Here is a 20,335-nt window from a genome sequence, read left to right on the forward strand (position 1 = left end):
ACACAATTAACTTTAAAAGGTTAGTCTGAATCAGTGTCACCATCAAAAATCAGATAATACAACAGCAGCATACGCATTCGCACACACAGAGGAGAAAACATTCCCCTATGGATTACTTATCTTTCTTTTACAAGCAAGCCAGCCAATGGACTGGCAGCACTGATCATGCACAGTTAATACTGCACAGCACAAAAAAATATCTGAGATGGTGTTGGCTGATGCCCGTTTTATAGCAAAGTCCTTATGTGGTAATTGGGGGCGGTAATCCAAAGCCTTGGGAAGAAAGTACAGCTCTAGATGTCGGACTAGCCGGTCACGCAATCTGCGGGCAGGATATCACCACAGTAATTTCTGCAACAGCAAACAGTACAAATATCGACTTATCCATATGCCTAAACTCTCAAGTTAGTGAGAAAAAAAAAACTACAACCTTCCCACATTAATGCATATAGGAATAAATAGTTACAACTACATGGCATAATATTCAGTCACCTTAGTAGTCAAAGATATAGATAAAACCACATGCTATTTTTTTATCCCTCCTGAATGTACTATACAAAGACATGACAGAATTCATATAAAGGTGTTTACATAGTTGCTATACTTCTCAATGTTCAGACACCAAAACACCTCAGTGCGAGCATAAAATTTAAAATACCAGCAGTTTTACAATTTTACCTTAAACCATAACTCTGAAATCAGTTACAGGTAATTTTAGCAACTGAAATCTTGCCACTGAATATGCTGGTCACCTTCACTACATCTCCTTCTCCTAATTTATCTCATCGCTCATTCAGTAAGAGCTGACTGCAAGCGTACAATACTGGATTAGACATTTATTACCGAAAAGCCTCTCTCCTTTAGGTAAGTGATCACTAGAGAGGTCTGAATTAACTATTTTCGGTATCCTGAATCCTATCAAAACCAAAACACTTCAAATATTTCCTTTCTGAAGGTAAATGTGACCTATTATCAACCTTGCACTGTACTACACTCACCAGTTCCTTCTTCAAATGTTTCCTCTGGATGATGCCACATCTTTATCATTCACTCCGGAGCAGCTCTTTTGAGTGTGCACCTTTAACCCCTAGTGGGCGTGGCTTAAGCCTTTAAAAACTAAGTTATCACCTTAGAGTTCTAGAAAACTCTCATTGAAAGAGGTCAAATATCAATAGAGTTGTGTTTGCCATCACATATGGCTCAAGACAAAATATCCTGGTACCTTGTAAGTAACATGGTTTTGGAATTATTAATGCAAATATGAACAATCCATATTTGATGCCTAGAGGAGCAGTAGGGGTTAACTGCAGAAGACGCCTGGAGGAGCACTCGGCTGTAATGAGATAAGATTTTTTTCTGAATACATTGAGTAATTTATATGCCTTGGATTACAACAGACATTAAATGTCTACTAAAGACTACTGTAAAACATTTCATTAATGATTTTAATTTGTTTTCATGCTACTTAGAAATAAAGTTTAGTCAAAATGCTATCATTTCAAGTTAAAATTTACACTTCCTTAACCAATAAAGAAAGCATACTACAATCTTAATTCAATCAACTAAGCTACTTTTAATATACCTGAAACCTTTTCCCTTCCTTCAGTTTGGCAATTAGTCAATATCTGGAAAATTCATTAATCCTTCTCGACTCCATGCAAAAACTGATGGCAAATCCCTTTACCTTCACTTTAACCTCTACCTGTCAATACAAGTACGCCTGTTCTACAATACAAACTACATTCACTTGTAAACTAATTAAAAAACTTAAGTCTGAAACTGATTATCAGCATTTAATATCACCACCAAATCTCTTAACAGCAGTCAGCCTTGTCTGTTACCTATCCTGTCACTATACACTTAAATAGGTCCATCACAAAACACAAATTTCCTCAGTGCTGGAAACAGTTACAGTACATATTCCCCAGAGGTAGAATTTCCAGTTCTTTAACTACTAACCTATAACCCAGGTTTACTCTCACTGCTAAAAATCCTGGAAAAATGTGTGCAACAGCAAGGGGTGGTCCCTGACAAAGCAACAGTGTGTGTTAATCATGTTCTTCCATGCTGACAAGACATTACATTTCCCCTAGAGTGACACCAGAAACTAAGCCAGTAACTGAAAATTTTCTGTTCATACTGTGGTATCATCCTTTGAGAAGGCAGAATGTCACTCAATGCAAGGCATGTATATGTCTGTGACACTTTTAGGTATATTCAAATTGCCTCTTCTCTGATAACATTATATTGGTACTTGCTGTTCACTGACTTGGGTGCGTGCATGAGTGATTATTCATCCTTGCTCCAGATAAGCAACAAACAAATTATCTTTTTGTCCAGCCTGGCGAGAGGGGCATCTGTGTGTGGTACGACAGAAATCTCTGACAAAAGTACTAGATAAAGTATTTACTTGCCTTAAAGACTGTGTTCTTGGGGGATCACCGCGTGTAACCGTGTGTGGTATTAGATGTTGCTTCAAGTATGTGCAATAGCGATGGTTGAGAATAGGTGTTGCTGTTTGGCAGTTTAGGAGGTCTGAGGTATGTACAGGTTTCCTTTAAGTGCCTCAGGAAAAGGTGGCCTGTGTGTGGTGAGTGGAATATGTGACGGATGTAGTGTGTGTTCTTGACAACCTTGTTTACAAGCAATATTTTTGTCTCCAAGGAAGCTTTGTACATCTCTTGCATGCTGTATTCATTTTAAGGATTAAAGGGTTGTCTGCATACACAGACAATTGCCAGATTCTCTCATGATGCTTGTATCTACCAAGCTGGCTACAAAGACATTAGGAAATTGCACATCCATGTTGTCAGGACCTAAAAAACACCTACTTTATAGCACACAGAAAAAAGCTGAAAACCCCCATACACTATGGCCAATAAACAGCTACAATGAGCTTCCCGAAATGTTTCCCGACTCACACAGCGACAAGGTAAACACCTTCTGCCACAAAATGGATGGTCCTGGAACTTCTTAATGAAAAAGCACAGCAAAAGTAGCTCTCAAGTGCAGATTAACACCAAACTACCAAGTGTATAAAACGCCCTTCCGGCTGATGAAACCAACTCACTTTAAGCCTTCCTATGTGTGTTTCCCAACTCGGACTAACCAGGCTACTTTACTACCGCCTCTACAGTAGCGGTCCCAATCTTCTTAATGTAAAAACATACTTTGGTTAGCTCCAGTTCCAACTCTGACAATTGGCCAAAGCTGGCTTTTTAAGTTTGAAAAATAACACAATTATATGAGCAATGCTATTAAAATCCACTTAAGATATCAGAGAAATAACAATGGATACTGTAAAACAGAAGTAATGCCACCTTCAAATCTGACTCCGCCAAATAACACCAAGGCCCTTATGATCACAACTCTCAACACCTACAGAAGATGAATCTGTAAACTTTCTGGAAATCACCAACAAGCAGCTCAAACAAATTCTCTATAAAACATGCAGTAATTAAAACATTGTACTTAGCTTTATAAAGCTATATTATTTTTTACAGATTAAACAAAACCAGCTACAAGTAGACCACCACCTTTTTTCTTCCCTCATTTATTCATTCCTTCTAACACATTCAACAAGCCTCTACTTACTGACCATCTGCTCTAAGAACAGCACCTGCAGCATACTCTATTACTAACATTCTGGTACTATAACACCATCCAACTAAAGCATTTTTGTGTGCATGTGTTTTTATGCATGTGCATGTGGGAACTACCAACAGATTCCTTTTACTTTTATCCCACAGTGAAGGTAAAGCAACTTGTTTCTGGACATGCAGCATGTTTACTTGTGATTCAGCTAAGCATATGCATATGCAAGTTTAACCATATAAAACCAATTACTGAACTATTTTAGTAGTGTGTATTAAACTAATAACCAGTTTGCCTTCATGAATACAACTGTTTTACTTAGCAAGAAAGTAGAATTCATTCCGTGCAAACTACAAATGCTTGTAATACTCAGTAATCAAACTCAAAAACCTTGTCAAAATACTCACTTATCTACAATTTCATTTAAGATGAGATTTGCAAGTCTACTATCCACATTTTTGAAGTTTTTTAGGTCCTTCTTTTTACGAGGTGTAACTGTTGGAGTGGAAGGTTTATTATTTGACTTGGAAGCACTTTTTCCTGAAGTAGAACCCTTGAAAAAAAGAAGAATGAAAGCTAATTAAACAGCACAATAAAAAATATACTCCACAAGATTAGTGTTTCGTTGCCAAAAACGAGTAAAATTAATAATCCACAGTCCAGTATGGTAACGAAACAAACAGGCACTCTGTCAGCTTTCTTTAACATAAATTTATTTAGACAAGATAAAAACGTTGGTAAGCTCTTTCACTAAATAGCTTCCTCAGACCTTGTAACAGCTAGGCATTCTATCTCTTATTTAAACAAATTAATATATTTCTCACACCCAATTACAAGCTTTCTTGTGTCAAAGCAATTGTGTTAAAGCCATACAACACAAACCTAACATGGACATATTATTAAAAAGAGCATATGTCTACAATTTACATCAGTGTCATAAAAATAAAGTTAAAGAAAGTTGACAGAGTGCCTGGTTGTTTCGTTACCATACTGGACTGTGGCTAATTAAACACATTTACCTTTATTAGCACTGTAAATGAAACAGATAAAGCACAATAAGGAAAAAAAGTTATGTATTCAGCATAACGATCCATCTGTGTGGTCCATTTGTTATCCTTCAACTGAGTCTTTGATCAGACCTGGCCACTTCTACCTGATCCTTGGATCAAACTCTCCAGCTCCTCCCTTTACCCATGATGCCCCACCAACCTAACATACCTCAGATAGAGATTGCTGCCCTATAGGTCAAGGGACAATACCTTAAAGGAAATAAAGTATAGAATAAGAAGAGAGAGAGCTGGAGCTCAATCAAAAAACAACAGTTCCCAAAGAAAAACTCTTAGGCCTTTCTAGGAGCAAAGGGAAGGGGGTAATCAAGGCGGGAAGTTGAGTAAAAATGAAAATGGACAACACAGATGGAACATTATGGTGACTACATAAGATTATAAGTTATGTACTCACCATAACTTGGCATCTGTGTTGTCCATTTTCATTCTTCGCAAATGCGTTAGGATACGAATCTCAGATACGACTCGGTCGCATACACTAGATTTCAGATCCAGCACTCGAGCTCCTCCCTCTACCCATAATCCCCTATTCTGTCCACACTACCTCAGATCGAGTTTGCTGCCTAATCTCCCCTCTTGTCCAATTTAGATAAAAATAGACAGAAGAAAAGCCAGGGCTCAAACCTGGAACTGTATGGTTCCAAACACAGTCTAGCAGGTATTTCCAGGAGCAACAGGGACGGGGGATGGATGGGTGAGGAAGAATGAAAATGGACAACACAGATGCCAAGTTATGGCGAGTATATAACTTGTAAATCCGATGTCCTTTTCATTCTCCCTCACAAATGGGACAGAGTCCCTAGCTATGTAGCCCTCGGGATGCGCTCACGGAAGGGCATGCCGGAGCACTATCGAACCAAAAGAAGCTCTGCTTCTCAATATCATGTTAAACTTGTAATGCTTAATGTAGTAGTCTTTGATCAAGCAGCTGCAGCACAAAGGTCAATCCTTGACCAAAAGGCAGACAAAGTAGCCATGGACAGAGTTGAATGAGATAGAGGAGGTCTTGGTAAATTTAGTCCTTTTTGACAATAAACAAATAAAATGCAGTCAGTAATCCATTTAGCTAGAGTAGCTTTAGATACTGCTTGACCCAGGTTATTAGGGGAAAAGATATAAAAAGCTGATCTGACTTCCTGAACTGTTTTGTTCTGTGAAGATAAAAAACAGAGTTGTCTGTATGCATCAAAGAGATGAAGCATGTATTCTTTACTAGAAAAATTTGGGAAAAAGACTGGTAAATGTACGGACTGGCTGATGTCATTTTCAGATGCCACTTTAGGCAGAACGGAAGGGTTCATCGGTACAGAAAGCCTGTCTTTATGAAAAACAATGTAAAGTGGCATAGCTGATATAGCCTGGAGTTCAGAAATTCTTTCAGCTGAAGTTATAGCTAACAAGAAGACTGTTTTCCATGAAAGAGATTTCAGATCTCATTTGTATGACAGTTCAAAGGGCTTCTGAGTTAATCCTTGAAGGACCACAGTAAGGTCCCAAGGAGAAGGATCCTTCAACTGGGGGTCTGAGAAGAAAAATGCCCTTCATGAAGGCCTTACACAAAAAGGAAGACACCAAAGGAAGAGATTTATTTCCTGAATGGAAATTAGAATTTGCTGCCAACTGAAGTTTAATTGTTGAGAAACTGGCCCCTTTAAAAAGTTTAGAAGAATGGCAGAAGTTAATATTCTAGTTAGAAGCCCAAATAGAAAATCATTTCCATTTGCTTCTGTAGACTTTCTGGGAGGCCAAAATAATATCACAAATCTGGGGAAGAAAGCCTGGACTGTCTATTACAGGAAGTGGAGAATCCATGGGGTTAGCTTGAGGACATGGAGGTTGGGATGCTGAATCCCTGATGGGTGGGATAGGAGATCCTGAGCAGGCTCCAGTATCCATGGAGGATGTCTTAAGTGAGGCTGTAGGAATAGGAACCATACTTACCAAGGTCAGATGGGGGCAATGAGGATGACTGAGCTCTTCAACACGTTTGCTTTCAGGAGAATTTTGGAATCAGGGGAAGAGGAGGGTAGGCATAAAGAAGACTCGAGGGGCCAGTCATGAATCAGGGTGTCTCCGACTTCCCCCAAGGGGGATCAGAGCGAAGTACTTGCTGCACTTGTTGAGGTGGGAAAGCAAATAGGTTGTAGCAAGACTGGCCACAACGGCTGAACATACTATTCACTACCGACTGACAGACCACTAGAGGCATCAGAATAGATCTGCTTAGCTTGCCTGGCAATATGCTGGTTTTCCTCGGGATGTGCATCGGAATTAGAAAGCAATCCAAAGAAATCACCCATTCCCAAACCCTCATGGCCTCTTTGCACAGGGGGTAAGATCAGGTTCCTCCTTGCTTGTTGAAGTAACAGACTGCTGACATGTCTGTCTGAGCTGCAAAACTACTCAGAGGGAGAGCATCTTGAAATCCCTTCAACTCTAGGACTGCTCATCTCTAGAACGCTGATATGCAAATTGGTCTCTGGAGCGGACCACATGCCTTGGAACATCCTTCCTAAGAAATGTTTCCCCAGCCAAGTTGGAAAGCGTCCATAGTCTCTATGGCAACTGGAGGAAGAATAAATGGTCTGCCCAGAAAAAGATAGCGTGAATTCACCAATGAATCTTGTTTGCAAACTGGAGTGAGTTTTATAGGAAAGGATGGGGGTTGAAAAAGAATGGACCACTGTACAGCGAAGGTCCACTGGAGAATTTGCAAAAAGAAGCATGCTAAGGGAACTAGTAGTATGGCAGCTGACATTGACCCCAGAAGCTTGCAGCACTAATCTTACTGGAGAAGGGTGAGAAAGGAAGGATGTAATGTGATGGAGAGGTAAGGAATATATCAGAATTGTAGTATTCAAGAGTCCCTATGAATTCCAGGCACTGTACTGGGACTAGTTTTGGCAAGATTTATCGAGATACCAAAGGTGTTGCAAATCTGGAGCAAATAGTCCCCGGCTTGTAGAAGTAGATGCTTGGCTGTGGCGGTGAGAAACCAGTTGTCTAGATACGTTAACAGCTGGAATCATAAGAGCCTCAAGTGAGCTGCTACTACTGTCATGCACTTGGTAAACACTCTGGGGACTGTGGTGAATCCAAACGGCAGAGCTCTGAACTGGTAATGACCGTCTTCCAGACGAAAGCATAGAAGTCTCCTGGATCGCTTGCCTATTTTTGTGTGATATTACACATCTTGGAGATCTATACAGCATATCCAATCATCCTTGTACAGAAAAGGCAGGAAGGACTGGACCATAACCATTTGGAACTTCGCCTTCTATACATATTGGTTCAACTTGCTTAGATCCAAAATGGGTCTGAGGTCCCCCAATATTTATGACATTAAAAAAGCATAAGTAAGTTCTAAATCCTATCTGGTCAGGTGGGACTTTCTAGACTGTTTTCTCTAGCAGCTTTTGTATTTCTTGTGCTGCATCCTTCCTCTGACTGGGTGGAACATCAGGAAGTTTGCTCCTTTGAGGAGGAGGAAAGGAAAATGATACGTGGTAACCTCCGGATACTATTCTTGGCATCCAAGAATCTTTTGTGACATCTGTCCAAGCGTTTAGGTGCAGAGAGAATCAACCCCCAACTGCCTCCACAGTTTGACAGCTGGAGCAGCACTTCAGGAGCGATGGATAGGGCCCATCTGAAAAGGAATTGCTACAGACCTGGTTCTCTGGTCCCCCTCTGCCTCTAGGCGACGTCTACCGTTAAAGCTTCCTCCCCTGCCACTGGAGAAATTTTCCGCGTGCGAATTCTGGAAAGATCCCCAAGACGTATGGAACTGAATCTTCTTAGTGCCCCCTTTGGTTTCTTGAGAAGGTCCATTGAGGGGTAGAAAACTTGATTGCTATAGCAGACACGGTCTTTCCTTATTCCATGGATGTAAGCATGTCCTTAACTGATGGCCTGAACAAGGAAGTGCCATCAAATTGGGGCATTAACAAAGGATGTCTTGAAGGGATTTGTAAACTTGCATAGCCACATCCAGGCATATCTCCTTATGGCTATTCCTGAACCAGCTGCTCGTGAGGTACCTTCCGCACTATGGGAGTTCTCTAAGCGTTTGACATGGATAGCAGAGTGGCCCGGTTGAGAGGAAGTCATTTTGAAATCCTCAGCAGACATGGACTCAGATTATTTGACACCACCTTAGTCAAATCTCTCTGAAGCCTAGTAAAATGTGTCAAATAATTTAGAGAGACCTCAGCACAAAGGTAACAGAGGAAACTCTTGCTTTTCAAATCTTTCCAACACTCTGGACTCTGATCGGCAGATGGACAGAAGAGCTCTGCTCTGCCAGTCTTTCTTGGTGGCTGTCACCACTACTATAGCATCAACTGGAACCCCTTTGCTCCAATGGGGTCTATCAGGAAGAGGGGCAAAAATCTGTTTTGGTACTTGGGGATGGGTTTGACAGTGTCTGGTACCTTCCAAGCCCTGCATGAAACCAAATCACTGAATTCATCCAATGGGGGGGGGGGGGGGTCACCCAAGACACAGATGGTGCATAACCAAAAGCCTCCAGAAACACTGATTCTTCTAGTGACAGAGATTGGGACTAACAACTACCTTTCTGCTTGACCATCGAGAATATCGCCAAAAGGAGATGCCACTGGGTGGCGATCTGGGGCATCAATCTCTCTCATCAAAATCAGTGTCTTCTGTGAGAGACTCAATCTGAGAATCTGTCTCCCTTCTTACATGTCCTCTTCCGGGGGACCTCCTCAGTGGGATGATTGGAGTGGGAAGTGTTGTAAGAGAGGGGAAATTTCACTAGGGGAACTGCCTGGTGACTTCCTGGACCTGGCTATTCCTGTGGGATAGGTCTGAAGGACTAAGAGCTTGGAACCCAACAATGGAGACAGGCAGGATTTAAGACAAGAGACAACAGTTCTCTGTGGAGAGAAAAAGCTCTTTCTACCACCTTGAAAGCTGAAGGACAAGGGAAACCCTAGACCCCCTCCTGGAAGCCAAAGCCTCCAAAAGAAGGCAAGTCGAGGTCATCCCCGAATCACAACCTCAAGGAGAGAATTGGATCTGAGCTGTCCAGGGCCAAAGCTCCGAGAAGGAGGGACAGGTCCAACAAAATTGGAGCTGAACCCAACCCTTACCCCCTCTGATATAGTGCCATCTCAGCTCAGAGACCCACTCTGATCCATAGATATCAGAGAAGAACCAATCGTGGAAACTATTGGAGTCTAGGAAAAAACTTTCCTCAGACCAGACACCAAACCCCTCGGGGATCTCTGATCCTGAGACTCAGAAAGGGAGCCAGTATGGACTCCCTGGATGTACTCACAGATCCCGGGGCTGGCAGGACCCACATCTAAATCTGAGCCCTAAGAAATTTCCGCATCATCCTATGCATATTCGCCTCTGACAAACTCCTGGAAGATGCTGTGGGAGAGGGCCTGGAATGTTTCTTCTGCATTTGGAAGAGCTAAACTGGCAATGAGGGATACACTGGTTTAACTTCATACTCGTGGGTGTATGGCTTCTGTGAGCACAACTACCTCTCGGATCCGAGGGCTTGGGATCTGATGGGAAAGTAGAAGGGACTGGAGAGATCACAATCAGAGCAGACCCTGTCAGATCAGAGTACTGTTTAAGATCCAAAGGAAGGCTACCAGTCTTAGGACCTGTGGAAGTCTGATCCGAAATTTTGTGGATCTTCTCCAACAGCTACAAGGAAGCTCTAGGGGACTGTGGAAGCAAAAAAGAGGTCTCCTCCGAAGAAATTGACTTGGGTGATTTAGAGGGGGTTTGAGCCTCAGAAGAAGCTGGTAGCAGTCATTTTAAGAATTAACTTATTGTGCCTGTCGGCTAATTTTCTGGGGTTAAATGAAGAGCACACCATGCAGGCCGTATTCGGCAGGTCTGGTCCTAAGCAGTAAACACTTCATGTGGGAATCTGAATTGGAGAGCTCATGCCCACAAGAAGTGCATTTTTAAAAACCTGTCAATTTCTCTGACATAGCGAGGGGAAAAAAAAGTGTACAGAACACACACAAAACGGGAGAGAGATTTTTTTTTTTTTACTGAAGAAAATACAGTGTTTACAGGTGAATAAAGAATAGTTGTGCAAAATCTTACCATAACCTCAGATGTCCTTCTCTTCCATGTTGCAGTACTCATTACTGTAGGGAGGTCGCTGCCTGCAGCACCATACATCTGGCCAGTATACCAAAGTCTTTGGAAAGGGGTACGTGTGATGTTACATGTGCGTGCCATAAACAGACGTCAGCTATAAATGTGACGTCTGCATGTACTCCGCTCAGAAGTGACTACCGCAAAAGATAAGATTCCCTAATATTCCAGCCACACAAAACCTCAACAAAAGAGCCAGTATGCTAAAGAAAGTAGTTACCTCATGTCAGTTTCTATTTTCCCAGAATGGGGAAGTAGGTGATAGACCAACTAGACCCATACCTAGAGAATATGACTATATAATAAGTTGGAAAACACCACCAAAAAGCCCCACAATGTGCGTGTGTGTGTGTATATATATATATATATATATATATATATATATATATATATATATCTTTATTTATATATATATATATATATATATTTATATACATACACGTATCAGTTATATGTATATCTACCAGCTGCACAAAAGTATGATAAGTAGCTGGCTAGCATAAGACATCACCAAGCAGACACCCTAAACATGAAATACAAATTAATAATAAAGAGGGGAGGAGGGTGGGTCCTGAATACTGCAAAATGATCAAAATAAATGAAATCTTCGCACTTAAAAGTCCAGACCCACAGGCAAAAAATGCAAAATGACAAAAATATCTGGGCCACCACGCTGATAAAATCACGGTTTTAATAAATCAAAGCAACAATACGCAAGCGCTTTGAGGTTAAAAGCCCTTCTTCAGACAACATACAAAGTTGCCTTAGGTACTTTGTATGCTGTCTGAAGAAGGGTTTTTAGCCTGAAAATGCTTACATATTGTTTCTTTGTTTTATAAAAACAGTGATTTTATCAGGGTGGTGGTGGTCCGGACATTTTTATCGTTTTGCAATACTGCAACATGGAAGAGAAGGACATCTAAGGTTATGGTAAGATTTTACACAACTATTCTATCTCCTTCCATTCTCATGTTGCAGTATTTATTACTGTAGGGAGGGTACCAAAGCTTTAGGTAAAACCCTGGGTGGTTGGAGCAGGAGTTGAGTCAATGACACCCTGTAGAATAGTTCTGGCAAATCCCACTCTGGCTCTAGATATCAAATCTACTTTGTAATGCTTGGTGAAGATGTGAAGAGAAGACCATGTAGCTAACTCCAAGACGGTTGCATGGCCTAGGCCTTTGAAGAAGGCTGCTGGTGGAATGAACCTTCACTGTAGAGCCTAGAGCCTTGCCATGCAACGTATGGCAGAATGAGATGGTTTTTGAGATTCAGGAGGTGATGGTCTGTTTAGAGACTGCTTTGCCTAAGGCTCTTGGGTGAAAGGAGACAAAAAGCTGTTCTAATTTTCTAATGGTCTGTGAACATCTAAGGAATGGAGTCTCCTTTCTGAGGATGTGTAAAGGAGACAGGCAGGTTTGATAGCTTGGTTCAAGGAGAGTTCATTCACCACAATGGGCATGAATGAAGGGTTAGTCCCAAGGGATACCCAGTCTCTTGTGGAAGATAAGGTAAGGAGGGCTGGACATGAGGGCCTGGATTTCGGAGACCTTCCTTGCAGAAGTCAAGGACACCAGCAATATAGTTTTCCATGTTCAGAACTTGAGGCGCTAAAAAGGCAGGTTCAAAGGGAGGAATCATTAGTTTTTCCAGCACAAAATTAAAGTCCCATGGTGGAGGAACAGGTTTCCGAGGTAGTCTAATATGCAGTACTCCTTTAAGGAAATGTTTTACCTCTAACCTGGATGCTAATGGTAGGAGCATAGGCAGACAGGCAAAAATAGCAGAAAAATGCACCTTTACAGAAGAATATATTAATCCAGAATGTATGTGCTCACACAAATAAGCAAGGACCAAAGGTACTGGCACAGCCAAAGGGTCCTGTTTGTTCTTAAGACATCACCTGGAAAATATTTTCCATTTAGCTATAATTCTTTTCTAATGCTAGGTTTCTTGGCCTTCTGCAGGACTGAGTACATCCTTTGAATACTGGTGATGAAAAGGGTTGAGAAGTTATCAACCACACAGTCAAGTTCAGGCTGTAGAGATCCCTGGTCTTGTGTGAGTAACTTGAACCTTTGAGGTAACTTGTGGTGATTAGCCTTGGAAAGCAGAAAGAATAGAAGGAACTAATGCTGTCTTGGCCAAAAGGGGGTCACCAATAAGATTTTTGGTTTGTCTTTCTGAATTTTCAGTAAGACTTTTTGAATTAGAGTGATGGGGGAAAGGCACAAAGGAACATCTTCCCCAAGAGAAGGAAAAGGCATCCACTTTCCAGGCTTGTGGATGTGGGAACCTTGTGCAGAAGAGGGGCATCTGTCTGTTCTGAGAGGAGGCAAACAGATCTGCTGAAAGAATGCCCCGCCTCTAGACAATGTCCAGAAACACCTCCCTGTGTTACATCCATTCATGGGAGGGTGCTATATTTCTGCTCAGTGTCTGCCAAAACATTTCCTGTGGTTGGAATGTGAAGAGCCAGTAGGTGGACTTGCAGCTTGCTGGCTAGATTTCACATCTGTAAAGGTAAGGAGCATAGGGGGTAGGATTTTGCCCCTCCCTTCTTGTTGACATACCACAGTATAGTCATGTTGTCTGTGATGATTCTCAGTGTACCTGGTAGTAGTAACTGTTGAAAGGTATGCAGAGCTCTCAATTCCTTGATGTTAATGTGATCTTTCTGAGGATCAAGTGTCCTGTGCTGGCTGGAGTTTTAACACAGGACTGCTCCCCAACCCAGATCTGATGCGTGTGTAAAGATTCTGGACTGGAGGAGGAATTTGCAGAGGGACTCCCTGGTTGTGGGAGATTTGAGTAATACTCCCTGGTTGTGGGAGATTTGAGTAATACACCACCCAAGTACCTTTTTCAGACATGGCAAGAAGGGAACAGTAGGCCCTGAGGGCTGTAGGTGTTGACTTTAGAGAATCAGACTATCTTTTTAGGGGGGATAAAAGCAGCCATCAAGTCTGTCTTTATCAAGCAGCCTAGGAAGACTAGGGTCCTGGCTGTGTCTGAGCTGTGATTTTAGTAAATTTAGAGTGAAACCACATTTCTCCAGAATGTTGGAATCCATTAGAAGATGCTGAGTTAAGGAATGAGGGTCTGTGTGAAGGATCAGTAGGTCGTCCAGGTAGGGATATATTTAAATTCCAAACAGTCTGCAATGGGCTATCACAGGAGCTAAGCATTTTGTGAAGACCCTGGGCACAGTAGAGAGACCAAAAGGCAAAGCAGAAAAATGAGAGGAGCCTATAGAGAAAAGTACAGTTGTATACACTTACCATAAATGTAGATGTTAGAGTGTATTCACTGCTGCAGTCATTACATTTGGGTAATCTGCTGGCAGGTTGCCCTCAGTCGGCCTGAATAAAGTCTTGGGTCCTGCGTCGGTTGCTGTCTCCGCTTCCATGACGTCAGGGGTATGAAACATGCAGCCGACGCCATTTTATTCAGTTTTTCTTGCCCCAGATGTCAGGTGCCCCCCAAATGGGGAGCAAATATATATATATATATATATATATATATATATATATATATATATATATATATATATATAAACAGGAAATATATGTAAACGCACTTTTAGCAACATAAACTTTACCTTCTTCTAAAAGCAAATACACCACAAAGGCTTTAGTATATAGTGAAGGAAAGAAAAGTTATAGAAAAGGGGGATGGCTGGTGGGTAACCAGGACTGCAACAGTGAACACACACTAACATCTACATTTTCTACATTTATGGTAAGTGTACACAACTGTACTATGTTCTTAGTGTTTCACTGTTGCAGTCATTACATTTGGGTAGAATCCCAAAGCTAATGAGGGGAGGATGGAACTAAATAGCATTAGGAGCGCCTATAAGGCCCTGCAGAACTGCAGTGGCAAAGCCTGCCCTGGATTTGGAGAAGAGGTGCAAATGATAATGCTTTGTGAAGGTATGAACAGAGCTCCAAGCAGCAGCTTCTAGAATGTCTTTGGTTGGAACCCCTCTGAGAAAAACTGCTGAGGTAGAGGCAGCCCTGGTGGAATGTGACCTGATCCCCTTGGGCACAGGTTTACCATGGTGCAAGTAGCAGAAACGAATGCAGTGGCTTATCCACTTAGAAATAGTCTGCTTTGATATAGCCTTCTCCTCTGACCCTGCAGCAAATGCCACCAGTAGTTGCTCAGACTTCCTTAGAGATTTGGTCCTGTTTAAGCAAAATATTAGTTGTCTGTGTACATCCAATGAATGCAGAATCCGCTCCCCCTTGTTCTGCAAATTTGGGTAAAATGTTGGCAGGTGAATTGTCTGTTTAAGAGCCACACTGGATACCACCTTAGGCATAAAAGAAGGATTGGTCCTGAGGGACACCCTGTCTGGGTAAAATGCAATAAAAGGCTCCACAGCCATGAGAGCCTGTAGTTCTGAAACCCTTCTTGCTGAAGTGACTGCAAAGAGGAAAGCTGTTTTCCAAGATAGAAATTTTATATCCGCAGTAGCTGCTGGTTCAAAAGGAGGCAGGGTGAGTTTTTCCAGCACAAAGTTGAGGTCTCATGCAGGAGTTGGTGATCTTCTCGGAGGCCTTAAATTTTTGGCCCCTCTAAGATACTGTTTAAGCAAAGGATGAGAAAAGAGGGGAGGCTCTGTGTTGTAATGAGCCGAGATGGCAGAGGCATGTATTTTTACTGAAGAGAAAGATTGGCCCTTGTCAAGCATCTCAGTCAAATATTGGAAAATCTGAGGAATATTGGGCTTTGCTGTGTTCGTTCCTTGTGCTTGGTTCCAAGCACAGAATCTCTTCCATTTATCAGCATAAGATTTTCTAGTACTAGGTCTTCTGGCTTCCAAAATGACATCCATCACAGATTTACTGAAAGGTGTTGTTTGAATAATTAAATGATCAGCCATGCTGCAAGGTTCAGAGTTTGGAGCTGAGTGTGCAGAATTTGATTGTTCTGCTGAGACAGTAGATGAGGGTATTTGAGGCAAGTACCATGGAGGAAGTTGAGACATATTCCTTAGAATTGGGTACCAGTGCAGGCGAGGCCAATCCGGAGCAACTAGGATAATTTTTGTTTTTTCCTGTCTGCCTTTTAGTAAGAGCTTGGAGAGAAGAGGCAGAGGGGGAAAGGCATAGACTGATAGGCTTTTTCCAACTGAAGGATAGGGCATCCACTTTCCATGCTTTTCTGTGATAAGTTCTTGTGCAGAATTTGTCCAGCTGATAATTTTGGGAAGAGGCAAATAGATATATGTCTGGGCTCCCCCATTTCTGTGTTAACATGCTGAAGATTTGTGGATCCAGTTTCCATTCGTGCGGGTCCATAAGATTTCTGCTTAGGTCGTCTGCCAGTGTTTTGTTTTCCTGGCAGGAACTGAGCTCTTGAAGATGTATTTAAGTCAAAGCTGTGTTCCACAATGCCATGGCTAGTCTGCAAAGGGGGCAGGAATGTCCCCCCCCCCCGTTTGGTTATGTACCACAACCATGGTGTTGTCCGTCTATCAGTAGTTGTCCAGGATGAAGCAAGTACCTGAAGGCTGCCAGAGCATTCTGAACAGCTAGCATCTTTCTGGTTGATATGCAGATGCATTTGTTTTGGGCTCAATTAGCCCTGAATGCATCTCCCAGTCAGGTGCCCCAGTGCCCCCCCCCAGCATAGTCTGATGAGTCTGTAGTTAGGATTTGGGTGGCAGGGGGTAGAGTGAATGACAGTCCTTTGTTTTGGTGACATGTCTCTGCCCACCAAAGAAACTCCTGCTGTAGGCAGGGAATGAGAGACATCATTGTTTCCAGACTGTGACAATGTTGACGCCATAAACTTTCTAGGTACCATTGTAGTTTCCTCATATACAGTCTCGCATATGGAATTAGTAGAATGCAGGATGCCATGAACCCCAAAGCATGCAGAATTTGTCTTGCATATAACTGGGTTTTTGTTGCCATTTGTTGTCAGTTGCCTTTGTCTGGCGTAAGGTAAGCCATCTGGGTAGTTGCAGTCAAGCTTGCACCCAGCAATGTAATTTGAGAGGGTACCAGTTGGGATTTCTTTTCATTTATTGTGTACCCTATGCATGTTAGAAGCTTTTTTACAAATGCCAGATGTTGAAGAAGAGTGTCCTTGTCCTCTGCTTGAATGAGGCAGTTGTCCAGATAAGGATAAATTTGTATGCTTCTTTGTCTGCAAAATGCAATTACTGGTGCCAGGCACTTTGTAAAGACACTGGGTGCTGTCGATAAGCCAAAGGGCAGCGCAGAGAATTGGTAATGCAGAAAACCTGCCTTGAAGTGGAGGTATCTTCTGCATGATTCCCTTATTGGGATATGCAGGTATGCCTCTTAAGTCTAGAGCCACTAACCAAGCGTTCCTGCCCAGCATAGGCAGTAGCTGTTGTAAAGTCAGCATTTTTAATTTTGGAATGTCCAGGAAAGTGCTCAGAATTGATAAATCCAGTATTGGACGCCAGGCATTGTCTTTTCTGGGTACCAGGAAAAGTCTTGAATAAAAACCTTGTCCTTTTTCCTTTTCTGGTACTGGTTGAACAGCCACCATATCCATGAGGGGCATAACTTGTTTCTGAGCCTCTGCCCACGGATTTTGTGGCAGATCTGGCCAACCGTTTGGAATTGGTAAAGTATGGAAATGAAATATGTACCCCTGGGATACTATGTTTAATACCCACTTGTCCTGGATAATTAACTGCCAGTTTTCAGCATGAAGTGCAATCCCCCCCCCCCCCCCCCAAGGGGGCTGCCAAAAGATAAGTGCTTGGTGAAGGTAGAGGGAAGTCATTGAGACTGCTGACTGTAGGGTTGTGCTTTGTTTCCTCCAGATTTGGAGGTAGAGGCACCCCACTGCTTTGACCTGTAAGAACCCTGTGATTGGTATCTGGAGCCTTTTGAGTGCCTGGATTTGCCTTGAGCGGCTCTGTTGGACACAGGAAAGGACCCATTTTTAGTAGGCCAGTGCCTACTGAACATGGGTGGCTGCACTTGCAAGAAATATTTTACAGTTTGCATAAATTTAGCTTGGTCTTCCATTTTCTTTAAAACCTCTTCTGCCTTATTACCGGAGTATCATGCTGCAAAGGGGCATCCAACAATTTAGCTTTAACATGATCAGGCAGATTTTGCTCCTTGAGCCAAGCATGCTTTCTAATCACAGATCCAGTAACTGCGGCCCTGCAAGAGGCTTCCAAGGAATCAAAACCACATTGCAAAGTATGCTTCAAACCTGTTCTGCTGAATGCAATAAATTCCTGTAATTCTTAATTTTCCACACAATCAGAAATCAACACCATTTTCTGTTTCAGTACGCCCATAACATGCTGATATTTAAGCACATGAAACTGGCAGTTTAAGGCCCTAATTGCCAAGGTTGCAGACGTATAAACCTTCTTTCCCCATCTATCCAGCGCCCTGGAATCTCTATCAGAGGGGGTATGATTTTTGGCTGTAGTGGCCTTTACACCCTTGGGACCCTGTGAAACAGTCTCAGGATGAGCAGCAGGATTTTTGAATAGAAATTTGTGGGAGTCAGGAACCCTGTAATATCTGTCTGGCTTATTAGGAGCCAGAGGTAGGGAATCAGGAGCCATGCTTGATTCCGAAAACACATCAACAATGTCTAATACAGGAGGTATTGCCAACGGCCTATGCTGAGGAAGAAGGAAATCCCCAAGTCTCTCTTTTGATTCAGACAAGTCCTGACTCTCCCAGTGAAAATGTTCCCTTAAAGTATGCAAAGTTTCTCCAAAAGAGTAATCCTCAGGAGGAGATGCAGATGGAATGGATGCTTCTGCATCAGAATCCTCATAGGGTGGAATAGAAAATTCCTCATCAGAAAAGGAATCCGAAGAAATGGAAACCTGATCTGAAGATTCATAATCAGTGCCTTGCCTAGGCCTCTTAGCGGGAAGGGTGGCGGGGCTTTGGGAAACCCTTATCAAGGTAATTAAGTCCTCAGCCATTTTGATCATCTGTTTTTTAGGCATAGGGGCCTGAGCACGTGGCTCATGCATCAGTTTTTTAAATATAGAAGTTTTTGATCTTGTTTGTGAGACTGGCGTCGGTTTAACATAAAAATGTTGAGGCCTGAAAACACCCTCAGAAGCCGGTGCCTGCTCAGTGGCTCTGGACCCATCCAAGGGAGAGACATCTGCGGGTTCAATACTCTGAGAATCTTGCGGCATACCAGACTCTGAATGGGCCTCGGTACAGGCCTGCGACTCAAAAGTAGCGGATATCAGGGGCTGCGAAAGCACACTTACTGAGTACCGGCGAACTGGCTTACGAGAAGCTTCATCGATTTTGGACCTTGATGGTCTGTGTCTGTCTTTTTCTTTGCACTTTGTGAACTCTGGTAGTTGGATTGCTAACCGACGACATTTCAGGATAATTAAATCTTGATTCAAAATATTTAGAAACAAAAATATACCAACACTTAATAGTGCATTGGTTAAATCTAGCACAAAACGGACAGCAAGGCACATTATGATCTGGGCCTAGGCAAGGAATACAGTACAAATGAAAATCCTTATGAGGTATTTGCTTCCCACAAGTAATGCAATTATTAACTTTTTCTGACATCAGTAAGGAGCAAGAAAAAGTTTCCCCAACGGGGTACTTAGCTTATAGTTTGAAGACTTCAGTTCTGAAACTCGAATGTGAAAATTTCAGGAGTCGGCCAACCAGCACTTGCGAACTGCTTCTGGCACCGTGCGGCAAGAAAGACTGAATAAAATGGCGTCTGCTGCATGTTTTATACCCGTGCCGACCTGACGTCATGGAAGAGGAGACAGCAACCGACGCAGGACCCAAGACTTTGTTATTCAGGCCAACTGAGGGCAACCTGCCAGCAGATTACCCAAATGTAATGACTGCAACAGAGAAACACGAAGAACATCTCAGGAATTTCCTGCATGTGGGATGAATGGGGATGTGCAGATAGGCATCCTTCAGGTCCACAGAGACCATGTATAACTGATGTGGGATTAAGGGTCAGTGAAGTTTGCAGAGTGAGCATTTTGAAAAGTAGGAACCTTGAACAGACTGAGATAGGACATCTAGGATTGGTCTCCAAGGACCATCCTTCCTGGGTACCAGAAACATCCTGGAGTAGAAACCTTTGCTTGCATGGCCTGGAGGGACAGGCTGAATTGTACCTTGTACCAGCAGTTGACTTAGGATGGGGGGAAAGAGTGGTAGTTGAGTTGCTGGTGGTTGAGGAATACCTTGGAAAGGTAGGAGAGCCCACAAAGCCATGAAATATCCATTTTGAATGATGGTTAACACCCACTGGTCGGTGTTGATCTTTTGCCAGGAGGGAAGGGACAACATGAAATGAAGGGACAAAGGAGTGTGGAGAGGCACCTGTGCTGAGTCACAGAGGGGGAGCTCTGTCTGGATCAGGCTGCCTCTGAAAGGAAGGTGTGGAGGTTTTAGCTGTTCTTAGGGTAGCTGGGCATCTGGAGTGTCTCCTTCCTCTTGTGCGGGTTGCAGATGGAGTAGATTGTCTCCTAACAAAACTAGCCTTTTGTG

General features: G+C 42.6%; 1 protein-coding gene across 1 annotated transcript in view; it reads right to left on the reverse strand.

Annotated features, from left to right (window-relative positions):
- SPAST (spastin) overlaps nt 1–20,335 on the reverse strand; it is a 2,490,626-nt gene that overhangs the window by 1,700,413 nt on the left and 769,878 nt on the right. The window contains exon 5 of the mRNA XM_044058595.1: nt 4,002–4,147. Within this exon, the coding sequence (XP_043914530.1) occupies nt 4,002–4,147 (146 nt within the window). The remainder of the gene's footprint in view (nt 1–4,001; nt 4,148–20,335) is intronic.

Source organism: Protopterus annectens, chromosome 1.part2, assembly GCF_019279795.1.
Source record: "Protopterus annectens isolate FY-2018-M chromosome 1.part2, PAN1.0, whole genome shotgun sequence".
Classification (NCBI taxonomy): domain Eukaryota; kingdom Metazoa; phylum Chordata; order Ceratodontiformes; family Protopteridae; genus Protopterus; species Protopterus annectens.